The sequence below is a fragment of the Lynx canadensis genome, chromosome B3 (genome assembly GCF_007474595.2).
Source record: "Lynx canadensis isolate LIC74 chromosome B3, mLynCan4.pri.v2, whole genome shotgun sequence".
NCBI lineage: Eukaryota > Metazoa > Chordata > Mammalia > Carnivora > Felidae > Lynx > Lynx canadensis.
This window is the reverse complement of record NC_044308.2, coordinates 387,313-413,615: the sequence shown is the minus strand read 5'-3', so window position 1 is coordinate 413,615 and position 26,303 is coordinate 387,313. Positions and strand designations below refer to the sequence as shown.

The following is a 26,303-nucleotide window of genomic DNA, read 5'->3' as shown; positions in this document are numbered from 1 at the left end:
TGGCGGTGACACCCCGGCACAAGCCGGCGCGTTCCCACAAAGCCCCCCCGGGTGCCGTCCTGCCCGATGGTCTCACGCCTGTGGCACGCTGTCCCCCGGGTTAAATACCCATGACTCTCGGGACTAGTCCCGCCCGCTCGACGGACAAGAAAAGTCAGGGGCTCGGTGGCAATTCTGTCGAATAGTTTAATATTCAAATTTCGCTCTCCGTACAATCACGTCGGCAGCCGCAGTTTTATCAAGCGTCAGATCAGCAGGTGCGAGTCACGGGACGGCCCGGTGCCCGAGCGGCAGCGTCCGCTAGATCCAGGGCGAGCCGGCCGTCAGGAGGCGCTGACCGGGCTTTCCTGCCCACGCGGAGCGACTGGGCCGCCCTCCCCCTGTGCACGGCCTGCGCCCCGGCCCGGCTGCCGCAGCCCTTGAATCCTCCTGGCGCTCGGGCCGGGACCCGTGTCCCCCCCCCCCCCCCCCCCCCATCAGCTCCGGGGGAGAGCCGAGCTCACGTGTCACCTGAACAAAAGGCAACGCCGAAAACGAAAAGTACCCACAGGCGAAGCTTCCTGGAATTGTCAGCTGCCGTCGGCAAAGCGTCACTGCCTCACCCTGACCCGGAGACCTCCCAGACCGAAGGGGACCTGGAACGCAGGATGTCCCCGGGAGCCCTGCCGTCTTCGGCAGAGGCTGGGAGGATGTCCCCCTGTCACTTTTTCTGCTCCTGGTAAAAGGAGTCGATGACGTCTTTGTACTTGTCCAGGACTGTGAACCGTCTCAGTTTCAACGTGGGACCTGAGAGAGCAAGTGGAAGGAGGGGTGAGGCCCGGGCTCGGAGAAATCCGGGAAGATGTGTCGTGGGGATCCGCGCCTCTGACGGCAGCTCAGCGGTGCCGAGCGCTTACCCCCCACTTCGGCCTTGATGGCTCGGAGGGCACTTCCCGGGGGAAGCCGCTCCCACCCGCCCCGGGGCGGACACCCCAGCGTGCTACAGCGGAGAGCGGCCCCCGCGTCCAGCTGAGGCGGCACCAGAGGCCTGCTCTGGTCTGTGGGCTGTGCCGCGGGGGGGCTCCACCCCCGACTTCACAGGAGATGCCGGTGGTCTCGCCCCCCCCCCGGGAGCCAGCTGGCCCCAGCCCAGGCACCAGTAGGGCCTCGGTGTCAGTCTGGGGGGTCCCATTGTGATTTCAGGGGAAACGGTCCCACGGTCGAAGCAGAGTTAAGGGTCGTGTTGGAACCGAACTGTGGGTTCGCCAGGCTCACCCCGCCTGGCCAGCTGCGTCCTCCCGCACGGCCCCCGGAGTAGTGGGGACAAACGAGGGAACCCCTACCCAGCTCTCCCCCTGCCACGGAGAAGTCCTTCTGGAGAATGGCCCACTTCTGGATGTGGTAGGGTTGGGCGGCTGCCTTCCTGTTGACTCTCTGAATCCCTTCTTCAATGGCCCGGTACACGGCCTCGTCCCTCCTCCCCACGATCTCAGACATGGTGGTGGCGCTGCTCCCCACCCGCCGGCAGAACTCCACGGCTTGTTCGGTCAGGTGGTCCGTTGGGTGACAGGCGTCGGGGTCCAGCGTGCACTGAAAAGCCAGAGGTCAGAGCCGGCGCGGGCCTCACCCCGTGAGACGCGAGCCCATCTTGAGGAGGGTTTGCTGGGGCCAACGATGTGGCTCACTGTGAGCTGTTCCCGAAAGCTGGCTCAACGGTGGGTAGGACGCCACCCCGGCCGTGTGGGGCCCATGGTGCGTGGAGCCCGTGGTGGGATGACACCGGACGGCCCTTGGCCAGCACACCATGGTCTAAAGCAGGGACCTTCTCCTGTACATCCGGCACCCTGGGCTCTGAGCGTGTGAGCGGGGCAGCGCTGGGACAGAGGGACGGTCACAGCAGTACGTTATCAGTTGTGGGGGTTGGGGGCGGTGCGCAGGGCAGAGCGTGTTCCCACAAGCTACACCACCCCTTGTGCAGGTAGCCAACAGGTCGTCCCAGGATATAGTCACGAGACCCCACGCGTGCCCCAGCCGGGCATGCCTTCTGCTGGGGCCGGACCCCCAGTCCGGCCGCCCCTCCCGAGCCAGACGCCCAGACGCACCTTCAAGGTGAGCAGCATGGACAGGAACTTCCTCTGGTCCCCGATGAGCATGGCGTTGCTGACGATGGGCAGCTCCATCTTCACGGCATCCTCGATGGGCACAGGGGGCACGTTCTCCCCTCCGGCTGTGATGATTATCTCTGGGGAGGCAGGGCCAGGCCCCCGGCACAGGCTTTAGTCCAGCACCCCCGCGGAACCAGGACCCAAGCCTGGGCCACGGGCCCTGGAAGCCACACCGGCCACTTGGGGAGGTGCAGCCGGCGCGGGGGGGGGAGGGGGGGGGCGGCGCACACCCTCGGAAGCACCTCTGACTCGCCTACCCCCTTCCCAAACGCCCTCCCCTCCGCAGCAGTCCAGAGCGCACCGCCTGCTCTCAAGGGCCTCTCAGCTCAGGAGGCCCCCCGCCTCGTCCACGCTGGCCCTCCCTGGTCTAAGCTGCTCTCACAGCGTCCGCCCCTCGTCCTGCGGAGGGCCGTGCACGAGCAGGTGCTGGCACTCAGTGCTCTGGTCTCTTCCCGCCAGGCCAGGCGGGAGTAAGCGGACGTTTACTGAATACACCTGGACTGCCCTAGCTGGATTGTGGCCCGTTCTAGTTGGACACAGAGGAATCAGTCACACTGTGTGCGGGCCCCACGTTGACGTCGGGCAGAGGAGAAGAACGAGACAGCCCCTGGCTGCAGCGAGCTCACCGGGCCGTGGCACAGAGGACGGCCGGGGAGGAAGCCGTCAGACCGGGCGTGTCTAGGGCAGCGAGAGTGGGCGTCCCTCACCACCCCTGCCTTCCTGCGCTTTCCCTGACCACCCGCTCACCCCCACCTGGGTCTTACACCGTCAGTACCCGCTAGAAACCCTCGGCAAACGGCATGGAGACGAACGCCCCCCAAGACCCCACGCGAAACACACTCCAGGATAAAATGTTGAAAGTGTCCCTCCCGAGATCGGGAACAACACAGGACGATCGCCGTCCCCACGTCCGTTCACCGCACGCGGCTCCGGGTGTCCTGCCGGCGCAGAGGCAAGAGAGATACAGGAATGGAACGAAGGAACGAAACCGTCCTTATTTGAAGAGGATCCGACCGTGTCCCTGAAGGTTTGGAAGGAACACACAAGCCAGCAGAGTCACATGACTCGTCGAGGCCCTCCGTGCCCAGGAGGGCGCGGAAGCAGCCTGTGTGCCCTCGGCAGGCAAGCAGAACGCAGATTTTATGTGATGATATTTACGACAGCACCCACGATAGAATACTCAGGGCAAATCTAAGGAGAGGCGTGCAAATACCCGCGCGCTGTGAACGTTGCCGACAGACCTCAGTGTGAGCACACGGAGGGCGGGGGGCGCCTGGGGGGCTCAGTCGGTTAAGCATCCTGACTTCGGCTCAGGTCACGATCTCATGGTTCACAGGTTCGAGCCCAGCGACGGGCTCTGGGCTGACGGCTCAGAGCCTGGAACTTGCTTCAGATTGTGTGTCTCCCTCTCTCTCTGCCCCTCCCCCACTCGTGCTGTCTCTTTCTCTCAAAAATAAGTAAACATTAAAAAAAAATTTAAGGATGCCGAGGGATACACGGGGTCCTTGTTTAAACTGGACTGTGTGACCCCGACTGACGCCACAGGGGCTGCGGACACTTTCCCAGCTTCGCCGCCCGCCTCTGCTCGTGGTGGTTTGACCACTGGTCTGTTCTGTCTGTAATGTACTAAAAGTTTGTTAGTCCCTTTTCACGGCTCCCATGGCTGGAGCCACAGACCTCCCGCCTTCCGACACGACACAGAATCTCTCTGTCTTTCTGTTTTCCTCCAGCAGTCCCATGGGCTCCGTTCTCTGAGCGTAAATGTTTTATCCTCCCTGTTGTGATCGTAGATGGACTAGTCCTTCTAAACCGCCGTGCAAACGGAAGCCACGGTTCCCGGTGGCGGCCTTGGCTTTCCGTGTGCGCGGTGCTGTCACCCTCCTTAGGGAGCTGGCTCTCCGTCCCACGGCCGTGGCCGGCACCGTGAACACTGCGGGGCGCGCATGGTGGGCATCCGGTCCTGCTCCTGGCTTCTGGCTTCATTATGCTAAGCAAGTGGTCATCCGTTTCTGGTTTTATCCCGTGCTTTTTTCCACGAATGAAGACATTAACGATTCTTGCGAAATACCTTTTCAACATATGTGCAGATGATAAAACTTTTAAAGTTCTCTTAATACGTATCCCTGCATTTCCAGAATAATCCCACTTAGTTAGGATGGGTTACTTTTTTAATGTGCTGGCAGACATTGTTTGCGAGTAGTCTATGCAGGATTTTAGCATATATGCTCATGAACGTCATTGGTCCACAGTTTTCTTTTTAAATACAACCTTTTCAAGATTTTGGTATCAATGTTATACCCACCTCACCAAAAATCTGGAGTTTTTCCTTCTTTTCTGTGCCCAAAAAACAGTTGAATTGTCATTGGGATTCCTCAGGACACCTGCTGGTCTCCGCGTTTTGTCTTTTGTGTATGTGTGTGGCGGGGGGGCGGGGAGGGGCCAGTCACTATTGTTTCCATGGGAACCGGTCTGTTTAAATTTACTATCTTTTCTGCCGGTAGTTGCATTTTCCCACGAAATGATCTCATTCATGTTTTCAAACGTGTTTGTCCAGCGTTGAGCGATTGGTACCGCGTTTATGGATCGGAACTCAGTGTGGCGAAGAGATGCGTTCTCACCGCATCAGTCAGCAGATCCGATGGAACCAAACTCGAAATCTTGGAGGGCTTTTGGAGGCAGCAGGCCTGTTGGTAGCCAGCACCGTCTCACAGAGGAAGGCCACGGCCTCACGTGGACGTCTGGCCGTGTCACAAAGATACTCGGGGAGCTGGTGCGAGTCCAGGCGGGCAGACCAGCCCCCGACGGTGACGCCGGGGGACAGGCGGGCTTCTGGGCGGTGATGCTGGGCGCTGACCTCCAACCACACTGCACCCTTCCCCCGCCATCACCAAGCTCAGCCCTAGAGGGCGCTGTCAGTCCACCCCTGCAGCAGGGAGCGCGCAGCCTGGGCGCCCAGACTCGGCCGAGAGCCCGCCCTCTACGGCCAGCAGAGCCCGGCCCGACGGCACCCCTGCCTTGGAGAGATCCACTCATGGAGCCGGTTTCCCCAGGAAACGGGTGGGGGTTCCTGCAGGGATGTGTTTGGGCATTACATCCCCTCGGGCCAAGTGGGCAAAGCACCTTTTCCGCGGAAGTCCCCAGCTCTCCTCCTTGGGAGGGCCCCGTTCGTCATGGGAAATTTGAGGTCTCGTGTTTTATTTTAAATTTTATATCCAATCTGTGTTCTCGATATCGTCCCCGTGTTTGCGTGTAAAAATACGTGATATTTACACCCCAGAATCTTCTGGAAAGACTTGCCTTGTTTCTTTAAGAAGTCTGAATCCCAGCTCCACCACTTACTAGCTGAGTGACCTTGGGCAAGTTCCTTAACCTCTCTGGGTGTCGTCATTGGGAAGTCGGGGTGAATAAAACGATGTCAGTCCAAGTGCAGGAACTTGACACGCGCTCCGTACTCGGGGTACAAACAGTGCAGGCAGTACACCCGCCCACCACGCCTGCAGCCACGAGGCCGGCCAGCGGAGCTCACCTTTGAGGCGTCCGGTGACGAAGAGGAAGCCGTCCTCGTCCAGCCGCCCGGTGTCGCCTGTGTGCAGCCAGCCCTCGGCGTCGATGGCCTCAGTCGTTTTGTCCTCCATGTTAAGGTAGCCCATGAAGATGTTGCGGCCCCACAGACAGATCTCCCCGACGCCCTCCGCATCCTCGTTCACCAGCTTCACCAGGCAGCCTGGGACCGCCTTGCCGGAGCTGGGGGCGGTCAGAGGGAGACGGCGCCTCAGGGCAGGGTCAGGCCTCACCTGGGAGCCCCCGGGTTCCCCAGCTCCTCATTCTTGGCCGACGGCCAGAAGGTGTCCCCTCCCAGGATTTGTGGATTGCAACAGGGGACTTAGAACTGAGGGGGGCGCCAATAAGAAGCTTTAAGGCGAACGAACGAATGAGTGAACGAACGAATGAATGGAGTCCCAATGCACAACTTCAAGCCCTGTGATGGGCCGGCAGGGAGGGGAGGTCTCGAGGCACGGCAGGTGACCCTCCACTCACTCCCTACCGGGGGGGGGGGGGGGCTGGCCCCGTCCCCCAACCCCCCCGCCCAGTGGAGCCCGGGCCATCAGCCTTGGGGGGACGCCCTCCCACACACCCCACCCTACTGGAGGGAGGGAGGTCCCTCCGTCAGAACCTGTTCAAGGTCCCCCGGGCTATCAGCACGGGCACACGGGCACGCGTGTACCTGCCGGGGCGGTAGTTGGAGAGGCTGGATATGCAGTGGGGCCCTGAGGTCTCGCTGAGGCCGTAGCCGCCATACAAGTGGATGTTGAGGGCCAGGAAGAACTGCTGCGTCTCTGTGGTCAAGGGGGCCGCTCCGTAGAAGTGCTTCTGACATCTGGCAAAGCCCAGCGCCTGGCGGACCTTGGCCAGCACCAGGTAATCTGCCAGCCTGGCCTTGAAGGACTTCAGGTCACTGGTGGGGGAAGGAGAACGGTCCACAGGAAGAACCACACACTCACATGAAAAAGGTGAGTATTTGGTGGGCGCACGGCGGCCTGGCCACCTGTGAACGTGCACGCACACACAGGTGTGATACGTCCCGAGCCCGGAGGTCAGACAGGTTCAGCTGTGTCCAAGGCGCACACGCACGTACGCGCAGAGACTCGAAGCACATGTGCGTGGACGCACGCGTGCACACACACGTCTGACCCCGTCCGAAGCCCATGAATGAGTCGTTCATGCGTATTCACGCTCCGTGTCTGTGCAAACGAAGCTGTATTTGCACACAGGTACATGTCTCATGAGACGTGATACCGTTTCGCAGGCTCACTAGCAATGGAGACTGTTTCTAAATCGGCACAGGCCAGGTTTATGCCACTGACCCTCCCACAGCACCCGTGGGAACGTGATAAGTGGTCAGAGGCAGTGGGGTGACCTCCGAGTGGTCACCCGGAGGCTGGAAAAGCCCTCGTCAGTGTGACCCCTTCCCCAGACACCTGCTGAAGTCAGGAAACCCCTCCGGAGACCCAGGAGCCGCTCCGGGGAGGCGAACGCCGCCGCAGACGGAGCAAGCTGGTCCCTCCACTCGGAGCACAGAGATGCGGCGACGGAGGTCTCGCGCCCAGCGCCTGCCGGGGCCTCCGCACAGCCAGCGTGTCCCGTCCACGGTCGCGTGGCCCCCGCCCTGCCCCCGCCCGGCCTCCCGTCCCCTTGTCCCGGCCCCCCGTCCCCTTGTCCCGGCCCTCGTGGTACCTGCTGGGGCACGTCACGTTCTGCTCCAGGGTCACCGACATGGCCCAGAGCAGCATCTGGCGCCGGATGAAGCCGGACCCGGCCCCCACCTCCCGGATGCGTTCCATTATCTTCTCCCACACCCGAGGCACCCCCAGGTGGGACGTGGGCTCCACCTCCCGCAGCGTGTTCGCCAGGCTCCCCTGTCCACCGCCAGAGGGGGGGCCCGTGGTCAGTGCCAGGAGCCCCCACAGCGAGTCCGCGCGCTCGCCTCCGGGGCGTCCCGCACACAGGCCCCCCCACGGGCACCCACACGTGGACACGTGCATCTGCACACCACCCACCTCGTGTGCTCACGCTGCCACCCCTCCTGGTCACGTGGCCAGAGGCCTCGAAGCTCCTGGGTCCCTCCCAGCCCCGGGGGCGGCTCCGTCCCCCAGACGTGACAGTCGAACCCCCCCGAAGCAACGGACCAGTTTAGGAGCCGACAAGGGACACCGCTCAGGGCCAGTGGGGTGCGGGAGGCCCGGGGGGGGGGGGCCGGGGGGCAGCTCCTCATGGTTAGCGGGAGTTTTCACAGCATGGGTGTAGTTTACGGGACTGAGAAGCAGGGCTCAACGGCGCGTGGACCCGCCCATCCCCTCCGGCCCTCTCCTCCGTGTGGCCTCGCAGTCAGTCCCTTCTTGTTGGCCGCGCCGACGGCCACCGGAAGCACACGCGCTCGGGGCGGGGCGCCGAGCGGACTGACCTGCAGGGCGTCAGGCTCGGCGAAGCAGATGTGCGCCCCCCACTGGATGCCAATCCACAAGTCGTACATCTGCGCGGCGACGTGGCTGAGGGGCAGGTAGCTGACCACCACCTCCTGCTGGACTTCCGCCGCCTGGACGCCGCCGGCCCGGCTGCAGTGCCGCGCCGTCCACGTGATCTGGAGGACGGGCAGACGGCCCCGGAAGACTCACTCACCCCGGGGCCTCGGCTACCTCGGGGACATCTCTGCGGGGACAGGCCTCCCCTGCCCCCCTCCCCGCCTTTGCTGGGCCCGGTGCGGGCGGGACGCAGACCCACGGGCTGTCCTAGGTCTCCCGGGCCCCTGAGCTGAGGGGCCAGAGCAACGTCCACCGGCAGCCGCGCCCACCCATCTGGGCCCCGCCCTACGTTGTCCTGACTCAGCATCACGCCCTTGGGGCTCCCGGTGGTGCCCGAGGTGTAGATCAGCACACAGCACTGGTTGGGCTGCTGGGCGCTGATGACAGCGTCCAGGGTCTCCTCCGGCAGCTCGTCCCCCAGCCCCATGACTTCATCCATCTGCAGCCAGGCGGGGAGAGCGGGCACTCGGTCAGCTGGGCCGCTGGCCGGGCGCCCCCGTCCCCAGGCCCTCCACCCATACCGTGTACACGCGGGCCATCTTCCTCGCAGGGGCCTCTCTGTATGTCACTACGGCCTTCAGATGTGGCAGGTTTTTCCAGATCTGTGTGGACGGGAAACACAATGGGGTCTCGTTAAAGACAGTTACCCGCCGACAAGAGCCCCGTCTCCAGGCACTGTGGTCGCTGCAGTCTGCCTGGCAGGCACTGTGGTCGCTGGGTCCCCTGGCTCTGACCTGTGACCCACTGGGATGCTGGCCACCCTTCGTGCACAGCTGTCCCCTCAGGAGGGAACCAAGCACCCCAGGGGCTGGCTGAACCCCAAGTATGGTTCATCCCACAACAGAGAGGGATAGGGAAGGAACAAAGGGGACAGAGATGAGGGGACAGAGGGGAGGGGACAGACCGGGGCAGGAACAGAGAGAGGGATGAGGAGGGACAGAGGGGACAGAGAGGGAGGGGACAGACTGGGGGGCAGACGGGGGGAACAAAGTGGGGGACAGAGGGGATGGGGGGACAGAGAGAGGGACAGAGGGAGAACAGAACTTGGTCATCTTGCTGAGTGGAGGTTAACAGAGCCCAGAGTTCAGGAAGGCCATGGGACTGGACACCAGCAAGGAGACACTATGGAGACAGAGAGTTCTAGAAATCTGTAGTCAGGGGCCCTGTCCTCCCGAGTCCTTGGCTGAGCCAGTGTGCACGGCAGAGAGTGAACCACCGGGGAGCTGGAGGACCACGGGAGGCCACAGGGGCCAGAACCATCCACGTGTCTGCAGGCAGGACGCAGGGCCCCTGCCGTGCGGAGCGGAGGCCTGGAAAGGTCAGATCTGAGCGCTGGAGCTAACCTAGCCTGAGGGTGAAGACCATATAAACCGGCCCAGAAGGGCCAAACACGAGTCTCAAAGTAAAGTTCAGAGAGAAAAAAGAATCCTGGAAAAACACGACCTATGGGAGAATATCAAGACCCCTGACGTACGTGTAACTGGAGTCCCAGGAACTTTTTTTCTGAAAATGAAAAGCAGCCTGAGAAGTTTCACATTTTATTATAACCTACCAGTTCAAGACTCACAACGAACCCCAAGCAGGATAAACAAAGCAAGACCACACCAAGATACAACGTAATCAAACGCTGATCACCAGCGATGAAGAAAAAATCTTAAAAGCAGCTAGAGAAGAAAGAGGAACCCTCGTGCACTGTCGGTGGCAATGCCAGCTGGCGCAGCCGCTCTGGGAAAACAGCGTGGAGGTTCCTCCAAAAACTAACGGTAGAGTTACCCTACGACCCAGCTATTGCACTACTAGGCATTTATCCGAGGGATACAGGTGTGCTGTTTCGAAGGGACACACGCACCCCCGTGTTTATAGCAGCACTATCGACAACAGCCAAAGTATGGAAAGAGCCCAGATGTCCATCGATGGATGAACGGATAAAGATGGTGGTATCTATATACATATATATATAAGGGAGTATTACTCGATGATCAAAAAGAATGAAATCGTGGGGCACCTGGTGGCTCAGTCATTTAAGCATCAAACTCTTGATCTCGGCTTAGGTCACGATCTCATGGTTAGTGAGTTCAAGCCCTGAGTCAGGCTCTGTGCTGACAGTGCAAAATCTGCTTGGGACTCCCCCTCTTTCTGCCCCTTCCCTGCTCGCTCGCTCTCTCTCTCTCTCTCTCTCTCTCTCAAAATAAATAAATAAACTCAAAAAAAAAAAAAAAAAAAAAGAATCGGGGCACCTGGGTGGCTCAGTCGGTTAAGCGTCCGACTTCCGCTCAGGTCATGATCTCACAGTCTGTGAGTTCGAGCCCCGCGTCGGGCTCTGTGCTGACAGCTCGGAGCCTGGAGCCTGCTTCGGATTCTGTGTCTCCCTCTTTCTCTGCCCCTCCCCTGCTCAGGCTCTGTCTCTATCTCAAAAATAAATAAAAATATTTTTAAAACAAAGAACAAAATCTTGCCATTTGCAACAACATGGATGGAGCTAGACAGTATTATTCTAAGTAAAATAAATCAAGAAAGACCAAATACCGTATGGTTTCACTCACACGTGGAATTAGAAACCAAACAAGCAAAGGGAAATAAGAGAGGAGCAAACCAATGAACAGACTCCTCAACTACAGAGAGCTCACTGACAGCTCAATGAACAGACTCTCAACTACAGAGAGCTCACTGAAGGGGCAGGGGTGGGGGACAGGGAAACGGGATGGGGAAGGAGGACACTTGTCCCGATGAGCACCGGGTGACGTAGGGAAGTGCTGAGTCATTATCTGTACACCTGAAACTACCCTAACACTGAATGTTAGCTGTGCTGGAATTAAAATAAAAACAGGAGGCCAAAAAACATCAATAAATAGAAGCACCAAAGAATCAAGATATCCAAATATACGGAGAGGAACAAACATATGAAATAATAGACTTCTCACCAGAAACAATGTAAGTTAAAAACATTGAAATGGACTTCTTAAAAGGCTAAAGAATGAAAGAAACACCGTCATCACAGAATTTTAAACTACATGAAATATCTTTTGAAGAAATGGAAATAAACATGTTGCAGACAGAGAGAGGCTGAGAGAATGTGTTACCATCAGATCTGTGTTACAAGAAAAAAACATTGTATTTAAGCAGGCTTCACGCCCAGCATAGAGCCCAGAACAGGGGCCTGAACTCACAACCCTGAGATCATGACCTGAGCTGAGATCAAGAGTCAGATGCTCACTGCCTGAGCCACCCAGGCGCCCCAGAAGAAAACTCCTAAGGCAGGAGATGACACCCAGATGCAAACATGTATCCACGTAAAGGAATGAGGACTGTAGGTGGCAAACCGTGGGTAAATATGAAAGACGTTTTTCCTTCTTTCAAATGTCTGTGGGGGCACCGGGTGGCTCAGTCGGTTAAGCATCCGACTTTGGCTCAGGTCACGATCTCACAGCTCGTGGGTTCGAGCCCCACGTCGGGCTCTGTGCTGACAGCTCGGAGCCTGGAGCCTGCTTCCTGCTTCAGATTCTGTGTCTCCCTCTCTCTGCCTCTCCCCTGCTTGCGCTCTGTCTCTGTCTCTCAAAAATAAACAATTAAAACAATTTTAATTGTGTTCAAAACAGTGTACTATAGGGTTTATAACCTTATAGAAGAAGTACGTTGCAAACAGCCGCCAAGGACGGGGGAGGAGGAAGTATGTTGTTGCAAGATTCCTGCATACCATGTGAAGCAATGCAGTCGTTGTGATGGTAAGTAGTACGGCCAGACACTAGATGGCAGTATAGATCGTGTCATAAAGTGGACTGTGCGTAGTTAAAAGGCAAAGGCAAACCCTAGCGTAATAGCAAAGAGGGGGAGCTAATTAGCCACCGGAGAGGAAAACGGAATACCAAAAAACAAGATAAAGTAAAAATAAAAAACTCAATCCAAAAGAACTCCGGGAAGGGGGAGAAAAGGGACAAAGCACAGGACACCTAGGAGCAGCAAACTGGTCGATTTACAGTTTGTCCGGTGGGGACAGAAAGGCAGGACCCAAGTCTGTGCAGTCTACGGGGACTTGCTCTAAACCTAAGGACCCGATAGGTCCAGGCAAAATAAAGCAGAAATACACGCCGTGCAAACACTAATCACAAGAATTCTGGGGTGGCTCTTGCAGCGTAAGACAGAGTAGCTCTGGGACAAGAATGTTCCTCTTTAGGGACGTTTCTTAGCGACAAAGCGGTTACTGAATTGAGGGGACACACACTCCATGCAGGTATATATGTAACAGAACTGCAAAACCCCCGAAGCCAGCACTGATGGAACTGACAGCAGAAACGGACAAATCCACAATCACAACGGGGGGTTCAGCTCTCGGCCCTGGTCTCGGTGGAAACAAAGAGAAAATCGAAAGGACACACACGATGAAGCCATCAGCCACGCCCACGTTCACGTCGCCGACGCGTGTCCTTTCAGACGTGCACAGAGGGAGCAGTCGCCGAGACACCGCGTCATCCTGCCCACCACACGTGTGTACAAACAGGGGCTTCTGGTGGCAAAGTGCCCCAGGCGGTGAGACAAGCTCTCTCTCTGGAGAAAAGTCCCAGCGTGTGAATTAGGAAAAACCGACATTCTGCCGCCACTCAGTGGTGACCATCAGTGGAGAAAGGCTGGGGGGACCGTCACGGTGGGAGGAGCAGTGCCCGCCCCCGCCCCCAGAAGTTGAGGAGAGGAGGAGAGCAGATAAATCCGGATCTCGGGACACTGCCAGGGACCGTCGACCCGGCTTCTGCCGCAGGCTGGACGGCAACAGCCCCCACGTGTGGTCCCCGTTGCGCACCCCCCCACCCCCACACCCGGCAGGCGTGTCAGGACAGCGTGCGAGGGCCCACGCCCCGGTGTCAGACGCAGCGGGTCTGGGGTGGGGCCTCGGGGTTTGCATTTTCAAGCAGGTTCCCAGTAAGGACGCTGTTGGCCGGCCGGCCTGGGCTTTGTTCTGAATTAAAGACAGAGACATGGCCACACACGGCCTGTGGCCGCTTCGTGTCCTGATTCAAAGGCACCTATGTCAAAACGGCCCTGCGGTGGGTGGCTGATTGAGAACACCGGGATCGTATGAGAGACATTTCGTGTGCTCGTGGAGAATGCATGCCTACTGAAATACTCAGGGGGACATGAGTTCATGTCAGAGATTGCTTCAAAAACTTCAGCGAAGAGGCACAGACCGGCGCACTGCACGACCAGAACGGACATGTGGGACCAGCACACGAGGGCCGGCCACACTCTCGCAGCCTGGGTCTGCTCGGAAGCTTGCATGATGCAAATTTTACCTGGGGTGGACATTTCCTAACTCTGGGCCTCAGCGGCCCGACCAGGCGAGTGGGTGGGTACCCGTTGCCCTGTCTTGTGTACGTGTGTGTGTGTGTGTGTGTGTGTGTGATGTGGGGTTGCTGTGGAGGATGAGGGGGAGGGGCCGGGAGGGAGGGATGGAAAAGCCCTTTGTAATCTGGAGGTCTACAAGGACACCCGGCCCCGGGGCCCCCAAGCCCACTTCCGCACTCCCCCAGACCTTCAAGATCTTTTCCAGCTGCTTCTGTGTGTCGACCACGATGATGTTGGCGCGGCAGTCGTGGGCGATGTACTGACAGGCCTCCGGGGAGCTGGTGGTGTAGATGCCGGTGACGATGCCCATGCGGGAGACCAGGAGGGGTTCCTGTCTGAGCCAGTGCAGAGGCCCATCCCCTGCCCTGGAGGGCCCAGACAGGCAGGGGGCCCCCGGGAGGAAGGGGAGTTCGGGGAAGAGGAGGAAACAACCCTCCTTCCACTTCGGCCCCCCCCCCGACCACCAGAGACCCTGCCCCACCCACAGCCACTCACCCTGCAAACACCGTTGCCCACCGCCGAGAAGAACCACTCCGGGGAGTTGAAGCCAAGGATGGCCACGCTGTGGCCCGCTCCAGGCCGAGCTCCAGGACCAAGGCAGACAGGCCCGGTCAGCCGGCTCAGAAGGGGGCCTCTCACGCCCAGCGGGGCCCCTTCCAGAGCGCAGGGACAGCCTCCAGGCACCCAGTCAGAGGGCACCCCAGGCCCTTCCCGCCCAGCACACCAGGCGGCCCCGCTCATCCGAACGCGAGCACAAACGAAAAGTAAGTGCTGAGTGCCCGGCGGGTGATGAGGGCTCAGTAAAGGTTAAAACCCTCAGAACGGGGCCCGGCCCACCGCACCCACCCAGAAAGTGTTGGAGGCTCCACAGGTATCATTGCTAAAGGCTTGTCAGGCGGGGGGTCGGGGAGCAGGCCTCCGAGGGCCCAGAGCTGGAGGGCAGGTCTAGGGAGGGGCCCTCACCTTCAAGAAGCCCTTGGCGGTTCTCCGGGCCAGCAGGTAGTACTGGGAGTAAGAGATGTGCTCCCACACGCCCTGGCGCTTGAAGCCCAGGGCGCGGAGGTCCCTGTACTTGTCCAGGGACTCGTGGAACATCTGGTGCACGGTGTAGGGCGGCTGTGGGCAGGTGGTGTGGACACGCAGGTGAACGCGGCCGTCGGCCCGGGTGGTCCACAGCGGCTCCTCTGCAGGGGGAGACCGCGGCTGGACCACGCCGGCCTAGGGTCACCGCACTCCCGGGGCCCCTGGGCCTTCCTCGAGCCGGGACTTTGGTCCCGAAAGTGCTTGGCTGCCGGCAGACAGGCGAGGGATTGGGGTAGGCGGGAGGCTGACAGGAGGAGGATGGTACTGATGGCCCCGAAGCACGGTCAAGGCTTCGGGATGCAGCAAGGAGGCGGAGGCCTTTGAGACGCGGGAGGCCCATGTGTCTGCTCACGCCGTCAGGACAGCTGGAACTGTCCAAGGCAGGGCTCCCTCAGGACCCCGAGTCCTGCCTCTGCCTCCTGAGAACGGGCCGGGGACAGACCGGCCGGACAGAAGGTCAAAGCAACAAGAGCGGCAGCCCCCAGAGGGGCTGATCTGAGCCTCCTCCTGTTTCTGTTTTCTGGTCGAGACCAGGACGGTGCCCGACCTAACACCAGCCTCTGTGTCAGGGAGGAACAGGGGGGCGGGGCACTGGGGGGCACGGCCCCGCTGAAGGGGAGGCCGCCCTCGGCCTAGGCGCTGCCGCCTGGCGGGAATGGATACCAAGGCTCACCCGACGTCTGGGAGTTGTAAATGTCGGCTCACACTTCTAGAAAACACTGTGTGGACCAGGTCACCCATCCTCAGTTCTGTGACCCAGTAAGTCCCTGGTGGAGCACATCTCAGCCCCCCCCCGCCCCCCCCCCCCAGACACTCAGACGGCTCCCAGCTTTCACCCTCGTTCTAGGCTCCCCGAAGGAGAGAGTTCTAGAAGTGTTCACTGGATCAGAAGGGAAAAGCTTTTGGACTTTTGGGGGACATTTTAGAGCTCCTTCATCTAAATTCTGCTCTCCTGCGCCCGGCGCGGACCACCCCTCCCCCGTCAGCGGGCCTCACCTCACGGCACCCGCGCTCCCGCTCGAGTGAGGACAGAGGGGAAGGAGGAGAGAAGGGCCCTCTGTCTCTGTGCAGGGGCGGGGCCAGGGGCTCCACCTCCAGCCCCTCTCGATAACCAGTCCTCACCCCCCGGAGTCACTCCCCTGTGGTCAGAGGTCCTGCTTCCGAGCACCTGCCTCGTGCACCGGTGGAGGTGTGTGTCTTGTGTCACAACCTCTGTTCCGTCCCCGCAGAACCCCATGAGAAGCAGGCCGGGGAACAGCTTCCGGCTGGGGGCAAAGCTGGGTTTCTGACCCACAGGCCCATGCTGACCGCAGCTCCTTTGGGAAAGGACTGTCCTGCCTCCTGCCCAAGTCCTAGAAGCCTCAGGAGCCGTGATCCTGGACAGCTGTCACCTTAGGCCATTGCCTCTTCCCATGTTCTGGGGCTCCCGGAGTGACCTTTCTGAACCCAGATCTGACCTGTTCGAGGGCCTCCCGTGACTGCCCTTGACCACAGGGTTGTGTCCACACTGTGGCTTCTAGGAAGGCCCTCCCCAAAGGGCTCCTGGCCCCTGTGACCTCGGCCCGCCCCCTTCCTCACAGCCAGCCTGAGCGGTGCTCGGCCCCCCTGCCCCCACCACGCTGCTGGGCCCCCTCCCCACCACACACGGGGGCTCCCGTCCCGCAGGCCTGGAGGCCCTGACCTGTTCAGGATCCTTCTGGTGCACCTGCCACAGCTCGGGGCCTCAGCCTCCGGTGCCGGCTGCCCAGAAGGAAGACCAGAGCATCTCCGAGCCTGGGGTGTCTCACGCTCCCCTCTGTCCCCCTCACCTCCACGTGCTCCCCACCGCTCAGCCTTATCTCTGTCCAAATAGAAGTCTCTGGACCTTGAGTCAGAAGCCCCGTTCCTTAGCAAGGTGGACGGAGCACTCGGAAGGACGCACACGCCCACAAGCCTGAGCCGTGGACCCCAGCCGTGTCCCCCGACCGCAGGACTGGGCACAGAGCCCAGGCCCTGAACCAGGCCCGCGAGGCCACTGCGCCACAGAGGCCGCTGTCTGGGGCCGGCGCGCTGACCTACAGGGTGACGGAGGCCACGGCGGGCGGGGAGCGGAGTCCCTGGCCACCTCCTGGGCTCTTTCCTTCCCTGCCTGTCCTCATGATCACCTGCTGGGACTGAAGCCGCCGGACCCACCGCCAGCTGCTGACCTGGGTCTCTCCCAAAGTGGAAAGCGTTGAAGCAGCAGAGATGTCCCCAGGCACCAGACGACACTCACTGCTGGCCAGGGTGCTGTGCAGGGTGGGAGTGTGAGTGGCGCAACCTTCCTGGGGGCAAGCGGGTGACACACGTCACGGGCTCCAAGACGGAGTCACCTTTGAGCCAGAAATCACGGCTTCCAGGACGCGCCACAGGAACCAAGCAGAGATACAGAGGACAGTACTGTGGTCACCGATGTCCAACAGGGGCTGGGGACCCACCAGGGTGCGGCCACGCCCTGGGCTCTCGGTGGCCATTAAAACGAAGTGTTTAAGGACGTTTAACGACCAGGAAACGTCCACAGGACATCGGGTGGACAGTGTGCGTCACAAGTGCAGACATGTGCGTGAGCATCACAAAGCTCCCACGCTCGGCCTCAGGAACCTCTCCCTTCCTCCCCTAGACTCCGCGCCCCTGCAAGCGCCCCCTGGTGGGAACACGTGTGCCACCCATTAGGGATACCGACAGACAGAACTTTAGCTGGGGGCTAGAGGGCCAGTCGCAAATTCCCACACAGCACGTCAGAGTGAGAAGGCTTGAGTCCCGGAGAGGCAGGGATAGCCAAGGTCACAGCAGGGTAGGGGCAGAAGTGGGACAAGACCTCAGTCCGTCCTGGGGGCTGCCTTGCACCCAGAGGCAGGTCAGTGAACGGGTGTAGGCCTGGGAGGGCCACAGTCCGTTCCCTTGGGGGATGCTGTTGGGGGAGGAGAAAGTGGTGGCCGAGTCCCCTGACCCTCTGCCACGGGGTGGGCCGCCCGGAACCAAGCAGCAGGGAGGGACACAAGCCATGTGGTCCCCAGGCTGATGGTAGAGACATACGAAGTCAGGGTGACCTGCCAGTCCTTTATTCTTTTCGTTTTTTTCTTCTTTTAGGGTAGGCTCCACCCCCAACGTGTGGCCCGAAACTCACGACTCTGAGATCGAGAGTCACATGCTCTACCGACCGAGCCGTCCACACCCCCACCTTGAAGTTCACAGGGACACAGATCTGCCAGACCCAACCAAGCTCACTGCTACAGTAACAGCCAAGGGCACGGCCAGGACCCAATCACGGTCCCTGTCACCCAGGAAGGCGCCCTAGATCCCGGCTGGACCCAGCTCCAAAAGGCAACAGCCATTCAAGTGACAGAGAACCCAGCCAGCAAACAATGCAGCCCACAGCCAGAGCACGAGGCAGAGGGTGAAGGAAGGGAGTGAGGCGGGTGGGCTGTTCACAGGGAACGACCATCTGGCCAGGAGAAAGACGAAGAACAACGCATAACGCAAAATTGTAACTTGAGTAGCGGCGACCTCCTGCCGATAACCTCGAAGAAAACCGAAGAAAACACAGCATTTCATCATCAATCCCCTCATTCTCTCCCTAGTCCACATCCTCCTGTCCCTAATCCTCCCTACGCCAATTACACTTCATCCTCCACCATCAATCCTCCCCCCCCCCCCCTCATCCTCATCTCCCTACTCCTCCTATCTCTCTCCCTCGGCCCAGGTCACGGCCTGACCTTATCAATCACCCATTATTCAGGGGGTGGCTGGGCAGGCAGGGAGCTATTTTCTTCGGGGCTCTGGAATAACAGCATCTGAATAGCAGAGGAAATCACTCTCAGTTGTCTGGGGAGGAGAACTCAGAGAGGAGAGGCCCCAGGGATGTTTTCTGTGGGAAGTGGCCTGTTGTACACATGGAGGGGTACGCTGGCCCTAGGAGAAAGGCGGTTCTCGGCCAGGGACAGATCTCTCTCCAAGAACGCTCCTTCTGACTGGACCCTGGTGTCCCTGCCACAGAGGCCAGTCACGGACTAGAGCCGGCACGCTCCCACTCCACACGGGCCCTTGGAAACCGCCCACCCCATGCCAGGCACTCTAGGGGACGGATAAGAGAAAGAGAAGGACGTGACTCCAGATAAGGACAAGGCCGGCCTGGGACAGAACGGTTTGTCTAGCCCTTGTACGGAACGCACTAGAATGGAGTGTTGGCTGCACGGTGTCTGAGGTTTCTCAGTGGTTCAGGGGAGACACCCATTCCACCTGGTAGCCAGCCTTCTTGCCCGAGGGCCAGGGGCTGTGGACTTGTGGCCACTAAGCGGAGAAACCCTGGGCTCCCTGGGCCTCCGTTTCCCCATCTGAATTGCAATCTGGATCTGCAGGGCGGGGCTGGGGCGGGCTGACATGGGCTCTGGGGACACGGCGGTGGACGTGCTCCGGAAATGCACAGGGGACCCTGAGCTGGTCTCCACCGGCTGGAGAGAAGAGAGGTCTGGGCCCGGGGTGGGAGCAGCTCAGCCCAGAGCCCGAGGGCACGGGTGCCCCCAACCTGACACGCACGGGCAGGGCGGGGCAGGGAACGGCCAGGTAAGGAACATCCAGGTGGGGTCCAGACAATGTCCAGGCAGGGGCTGCATGGGCGCCTTGGTCCCCGGGTCCCTGCCTGATGCCCAGTGACACCTGCAGGCACCCCCAACCTTGACAGAGGTGCCCTCCCTCTGGAAGCCCCAGAGACTTCTCAGCCCCACAGAGACCACCTTCAGGGGCACCCCGGGGGCTGGACCCCAGTTGCCCAAGGCTGCATTTGTGTCATTTTCGGTTTGAGCCCAGCCTCCTGGCCCCTCCTTTGTGCACACGCCCTGTCAGCACCTCGGGGAGAGCCATGAGCAGCTCTGGGCCTGGACATGGCCTCTGATCCACACTTGACCTCGACAGAACTGGACATATGATTAGGAAAAGTCTCTGCAAGGATCCCCAGAGGCTCCACTGTTTTGTGGTTGAGGAGGCTGGGGTTCCCACTGTTCCCGCTTCTCAGGTGAGGATCTACCTGCTCGAGTGTCCTCTGTTCTCTGGGAAGCCTTCCCTCCCATCCCCTCCCCACCCCCACCCCACCTCCACCCCAGGCTCAGCTGAGCTGTCTTCTGCCTCCCACTGTCCCCAGCCTCAGGCTGTGGGCTCCCCAGGACCAGGGTGGTATCTGTCTCCTTGCAGCCAAAGAGAAGCCATGACCTTGAGCATCTGGGGAGGGCAAGACTGAGAGACTGAGCGGGGCCCTGTGTACCCCCTGACCCACCAGGGGCTTCACGGGGCTAGAAACCCCCAGCACCAGAGCTCCCCAGTGGGTGTGGGGGGTTCCTAGGAAGCACAGGTATGGGGAAGAAGCCCCGTCCCCAGCAGCTGCTCTCCCCTGCCCTCCTCCCCTTCCCTGGGGTCTTGGCCTTGCCCTGCTCCAGCTGGGGGTTTGTGCTCAGCTAGAAAGAACTAGAAAGCAATGTGTCCCCAGGCCCTGGCACAAGGCTGCCTTTGTGTAGGGGTCAGATTCTGGCAGCTCTGTGGCCCTAGTCAGGGGCTCCCGCCCCCCACCCCCACCACCAGCTCAGAGCCTAGCCTGGACAGGGGCCTGGGGACCTCCAAGCTTCTGGGAACTCAAGGAGACCCAGGTGGACGCTCACTCCTGAAGGCAAGACGCCCAGGGGGGGGCTGCTAGCCCAGTAGTTAGCTGGAGGGGAGGCAGGGGCTGGCCAGGCCTGGAGGGGACTGTACTGTCACCAAGGCCCAAAGAGGCAGCGTGGCCAGTTGAGAGTTCTACTTCTCACTAGCTGTGTGACTCTGAGAAACTCACGGGGCCTCTCTGAGATGGTTTCCTCCATCAAATGGGAATGCGGAAGTGCCCGCCCCAGGGCTGCTTTGAAGATGAGGTGAAGAGTGCCGGCGGCACAAAGCCCGGCCCAGGGGACAAGTCCAACAGAAGTCCGCCCTCCTCTCAGGGCTCAATCCCGGTGGTAGCCTCCAAGCCCCGCCCCTTAGTCTCCCACGCAGCCAGCGCCTTCCCCCAACCTTCGAGAGAAGCACAGGCTCCCGCCCCCTCCCCGGGGAGAGCCGGGCTCCTCAAGTTGCCTGGGAGTCTGGAGAGAAGCCCCCCGCCCCTGCCCCCGCCCCGCCCCTGGCAGCAGGCTGGCACCTGGCCGGGCGCGTCTCCGTAGCTGCTCCCCAGAGACACGGGGGCAGCACAGGGGAGGCTGGGCCGAGCACAAGCCGCACGCCAGGCCCGTGGGGGCTCAGGAGGCCTGCCAGGCAGTGCCCTGGGCAGTGCAGGGTCCCGTGGGGCGGCTCCTCCCGGTGCCCGCTGACAGAAACGGTGCCAGGAGACCCCTCTGGCCGGGGATGCTCGGCCTGGGAGAGGAGCAGCTTGTCTGATGGCAGCAGGCGCCCCACGGCGGAGGCGACCGGCATTTGCTCCGCAGGGAGCCAGGCGGCCCTGGGCGCCCAAGGAACCCGCCCTCCTTACGCCTCTTCGCGTCTCTTCCAACGGGCATGGCGACCTCCGCCTTGACCCTGCCTCTGTCCTCCCACCAGGCCCGTCCCCCGCCCAGGAAAGCCAGGCCAGAGGAAATCTGGGGGAGGGGGCCCCGGGCCGCCCCTTCCACCTCTTGCCTGGTTCCGCCCTCACCCGTCCAGGGGTCCAAACACCACCTCACGCACTACCGCTTGCTCCCCGAAACCCACGCCTCGGCTGACCACGGGGAGGACGCCAGGTGGGCCCGGACTGAAGATCATTCTACAGAGATACGCCCGCCACAAAGGCTTCCACCAAAGCCCCGGGCCGGGGGTTGGGGTGCTCTGGGGACCGGGGCTGCTCTGAGGAGCCCGGGGGACTCAAGCCCGGGAAGACCCGCCCCTCCGCGGGCCGCTCTTTGCCCCCCAGAGGTGACACCGGACAGGGACAAACGACAACAGTGGACCACCCCACGGACAGCGCAGAACTCAGGGGACGGCGACCCTCCGTGCCAGGCACTCGCTGTGTCCGTGTTCGTTCGGCTCGCGCCGTGCCACAGTGTTGTCATGAGCCATTAAAAACGAGCACGCCCTGTGTTACTACCGTTTTGATGACTCTTCGGGGTAAATGGTAACTCTGCCTCCCTCAAAGTGCAATTATCTGAGGGTCAAAGTCTTTAAAAGGGCACATGACTCTCCAGGCCTCCGCACGGACTCTGCTGGCTGCCACCCACCGGCCTCGCCGCAGGCCACAGGGGCTCCACCGGGTCCCAGCGGCCCGGCAGCCCGGCCCCAGGGGAGGAACCCACCGCCTCCCGCCGCGGCCCTCCCAAACCACCCCCTGCCTTCCCTCGCGCTCGGCCCCGACGCGGCCACGAGGGAAGGGTGTGCCGGGCCCCCGGCTCGCCTCTGCCCCTGCCCGCAGCCCACGGCCTCCCGGCCGCTCACCTGAGCGATCCAGCTGGGCACCCCTCGCCTTCTCCAGGGACGAGAGCGGGAGAGCACGGCCGAGGGACTCTTTGGAGAGCGCCTGCCCATCACTCGGACAGCTAGAGGGGAGGGGAGAAACAGCGTGAGACCCTCGGGGCCTGGCCCGGCGCTCCAGTGCCAGCCCCGCACCCACGTCGGCACCTGGGGGTGCCGCCGGCCTCTCTCCGCCTCGCGGGCTGCTCTGCGTCCTCGTGGGGGTCGGGGAACAGGACCTCAGTAGCTGTAGGGCCACCCTCAGCACACTCCTCTGTTGCGTGGCTCTCTCTGGACTCGGTGTCCCCGTCCGGACAGGACTCCGAGCACGACTCCAGCGGGGGCCCCCCTCCTCACCCCACACCCACCGGGCCTCAGGCATTGAAAACAGTCACGCTTAGAAGCTCAGAGCGGAGCTGAGGACGGTGCCAGGGCTCCCACGGGCCTCTCCTCCCCGGGAGGGCGTGCGGGGTGCCCTATGCCTTCCCCAGTGGAGAGGACAGGCGTGGGCTGGAGAGCTCCGGCCCACATCCTCCTCGCTTCCCAGGCATGGTGGCCCTGGACAATGATCTCCCTTCCAGCCAGAGAGCCCAAGGGGTTGTAGGGCCTCCGTTGTCAACCTATCGATCCACACAGCAGCATTCTTCCTCAGGGTTCAACCGGCCAGACCTCAACCGCCCGGGTGATGAGCAGACGGAGGTCAGTGCACACCTCAGCCAGGCAGGAATGTAACCCCACACAACTCCAGGGGCACATTTCACAGTCATCGGCTATGCAAACAGTGCCTACTGGAGTTGTGCAGCCTGCAGCCTGCACAACTGGTCACCGCAGCCCTGAGGACAGGACCCTGGCTCCCGTCAGGGTGGGGCTGGTCCCACCCCCACCCGGTTCCCAGGCTGTCGGGCCAGTTACCTGTTTGTCACACTCGGTCTTACTTCTTGCTGGTACTGCAGGTTCAAACTAAGTTTGCGAACACACCCAGGCCCACCTGGAGGCAGTCTGCTTAAGAACCTGATAGGTTTTAAATCGAAAGACATCAGGAGGTTGTGAAGGGAGGGGCGTAGGGACAAGGGGGCTGAGTGGGGGCTAAGTTGGTCCCCTTCTTGTGTGTGAGCAAGGTGGCCTGTCCCAGGGAAGCCACCGGAGGGGTGAAAGGATACAATTTCTGGGGTGGGGCTTCCGCACCAGGCGGAGGGTTCTGAGCTTGGAGCTTGTCCAGCCGACTGTGGGTCATTGGTCACCACCATTACGTTGGGGTCGCAGAGGGGCCCCCCCACATTATACTGATACAAACAGCCCTGAGCTCTGGGCGCAGACACGAATGAGGGTCCCCCACCGGGAGCCCCAACGCGGGTGCCACGAACTTGGTGCAACGTCCATGCTGTCCCGGCCACGTCCCGAAGACGAGCGAGTCTTCCAGAGGGTTGGCCTTTCACAGCACCCGCTGGGCAGCTCACCCTCCGACGGGCCAGGGCCGCCACTGGCTGTGATCGCTCGCCATCCGAGCCACCTCCTCACAGACAAGTCTGGAAACCCTCGCCATCAAAAGGCACAGACATTTCCCCCGCTAATGAAATCTGTATAAACTGGTTCTGGATTTAAAACAGCGAAACCCAGACTACAGGAAAAGACGGCCGCCTAAGGAAGCCGCGAGCCAAACGTACTCATCATGACTAGAGCCTTCTGTTTGCTGGGGACCTTGGCCGGTCTCTCGTGACTCAGATGTGCTGACGTCCACTCCCCCATCCTGCTCTGTCCTTCCCTCGGTGACAGGGTGGAGTGGATCCCCTGCCTCTGCCTGCCGTGACAGGGGACAGCTTGCTCACGGCCCACGTCGGGCAAGAGGTTCCTACTCAACCCCTAAGCCCTGTGCCCGAAGGATACCGGATGCCTAATTAAGAGAAGGCCAAATTCCAATTTTCCAAGTGAGGAAAGTTTGCTCTTCCCCTCACCAGAGCCCTTGAGATCCCATCTCTTTCCGGGGATGTCACCCTCGCCCACCGACTGAGCCCGACCTCCCCATAACGTTCCTGCTCACTCGGGGCCATAACTAGTAACCGGTGTCCTTTCCACTCAGAACACGCCCGGGAAGGGAGCCACGCCCTGTCGCGCTGGGGTCTGCGCCCTCCCACGTGGCCGCAGCCCCCATATCGGCGTTGGGGACGCCGCTGCTGTATCATCGCTCACCCTCCCTGCGTTCCTGTGGGGGCAGCCGCTCACCTGGGGCACCCTGGGGTGCATGATGGCGAAGCCGGACCACCCAGCCTGCTGTCCCCAGACTGTAAGCCAGAGGCACAGCTTCCAGAGTGGGATCTGTCATCCTCAAAAGAGGGCACGTGACATGCGAAGCGTCCCCACTGCTCTGACCCCTCACACGCACCTGGGCCCTTCTGACTCCTGTGCTCTGGACAGCGTGGCACCGGGATCCACTCAGGGACCCTCAGGTGAGGTGGGGCCACCGTGATTAGCGCCCCGGCCCGACGCAGGTGGTTACCACAGTGTTCCCGGCCTTCTGGAACACCACACTCCTGCCCTCACACACCCCATAAGCACCTAGCCCTCTTCTTACACAGAAACCAAATGTCTTTAGCACCTGCCCAGTGGCTCTGGGAGCAAGGAAGCCCTCGAAGGGAGCGTGGCGTGCATACACTGTGTGGTGGGGGCTGGGCGGGGGCCTGGGGGAGCCTGCACTCCCTCTCCTGACCATCTCTGGTCAGGTGGTCTCTCTCTTCTCTTCCTGTCTTGCCAGAGGTGCTGATGGGAGAGCCCACTGAGCCTCACTCAGCAACTCCTCCAGGGTGCCCTCAGGGATTATCTGCAACACTCTCACTCTCACAGCCTTTGAACACTCAGGTTTAGGCTCTGAAGGCCACACATAGCTTGGTAAGCTCTGTGGGCCGTGTGTCCTTGGGCCCTGGGGCACACTGACGTGCAGAGCAGGAGTCAGCAGACACACAAGCCCATGGGCTTTCCCATGGGAGCCCCTCCTGGACGGGGGTGCATCGCCTGGCTATCTCTGTGGTCTTTCTTCCCTTTCAGCCTTTAGCAGCCAGGTCACTGTCCTGTACACAACAGGGGCTCAATAAATGCCTTCTTGGACAACATAGCATTGAGGTTCGTCAGAACTGGCCTGCCTGGGTTCAGCTCGCTTCACTAGCTGGGTGACTGTGGGCAAGGCACTGCACCTTCTCTGAGCCCCGGTGCTCCGTGTCAACCCTGTGGCGTCATGAGCACATGTGAGCCCTGCAAAGTGCATGTGCATGTCTGCTCTCCTCCTACTTCCGGGGCCGTCACGGATCTTTCTGGGAGTAAGGAGGAGACAATGCTTTGGTACGACTGGGAGGGTGATTAAGTGCAGTGACCGGGGGTCCAGCGCCGGTGGAGGAGGCGGGGCCTGCTTCCTTACACGGTCCTCAGGACGGAGCCGGCAGACCTGAGCAGGAGCATCTCTGGCATGGTCCCCGCGGGGCCGCGGCCTCTGGCTCACCCAGGACAGCGCCGGGACCGCAGGGAACTCATCAGCCCGGGGGAGGCCCCGCTCCACCAGACCGCCCTGCAACAGAGACACGGCGTGTGTCACGGCCGAGGCCGCTTGGGCCCCAGGCAGGGCTCACCCACTCTGGGCCTGGCACCGGTCTCTAATCTGCTGCCTCCTGAGTCCACAGGCCACTAGCTTGAGAAACCGACCCGCCGTAGGCCTCTGTCTCTACTCTCAGGCAGGCCCGCTCACTAGGATGAGGCAAGAGACTGGACCCCCAGGCCTCCTGCTACGCAGAGTCCTCACCGCCCTTGGCAGTCCTCCCCAACCCTGTTCCCGATGTCCCTCTGCCCAGGGCGCTCAGAGAGCCCAGCTCCCGGACGCCCAGTGTCTTCTGTGCAGGGCGTGGCCCAAACATTTCCCCAACCCTGAGAGGCCCAGGCTGGAAGCCGGGCCAGATCACCTCCAGGTGCCCCGCTCCGTGTCACACGGTGGGTCGCAGCCTGCCCCGGCAGCAGCTTCCTCACCGGCTCCTGGACCCCCGCCACAGTGGCCCACGCCCCTGGTGGCCCGTCTCACCTCGAAGATCAGTCCCGGCAGCTCTCTAGGGACCCGGCTTCCAGGCAGAGGGCCGCGCCGAGGACTCTGGGCCGCGTGGGCCCAGCGGGCCTTCCCCCTCTATGTTGGCTGGTCCGGAGCGTGTGCCCGCGCCGTGGGCCAAGCCAGCCGTCG

The 26,303-nt window shown here is 61.2% G+C and overlaps 1 protein-coding gene across 1 annotated transcript; it reads right to left on the bottom strand.

The window, feature by feature from the left end:
* Positions 1-265: 265 nt before the first annotated feature.
* Positions 266-26,303, bottom strand: ACSBG1 (acyl-CoA synthetase bubblegum family member 1). The gene is given in 17 exon segments (XM_030317194.1): positions 266-786; positions 1,323-1,569; positions 2,082-2,221; positions 5,671-5,888; positions 6,370-6,600; positions 7,380-7,561; positions 8,107-8,283; positions 8,514-8,663; positions 8,746-8,826; positions 13,746-13,889; positions 14,063-14,127; positions 14,130-14,142; positions 14,522-14,742; positions 22,079-22,179; positions 23,006-23,104; positions 25,500-25,646; positions 26,151-26,303. Coding segments are annotated over 16 exon segments (2,205 nt in total). The 5' UTR covers positions 25,550-25,646; positions 26,151-26,303; the 3' UTR covers positions 266-700.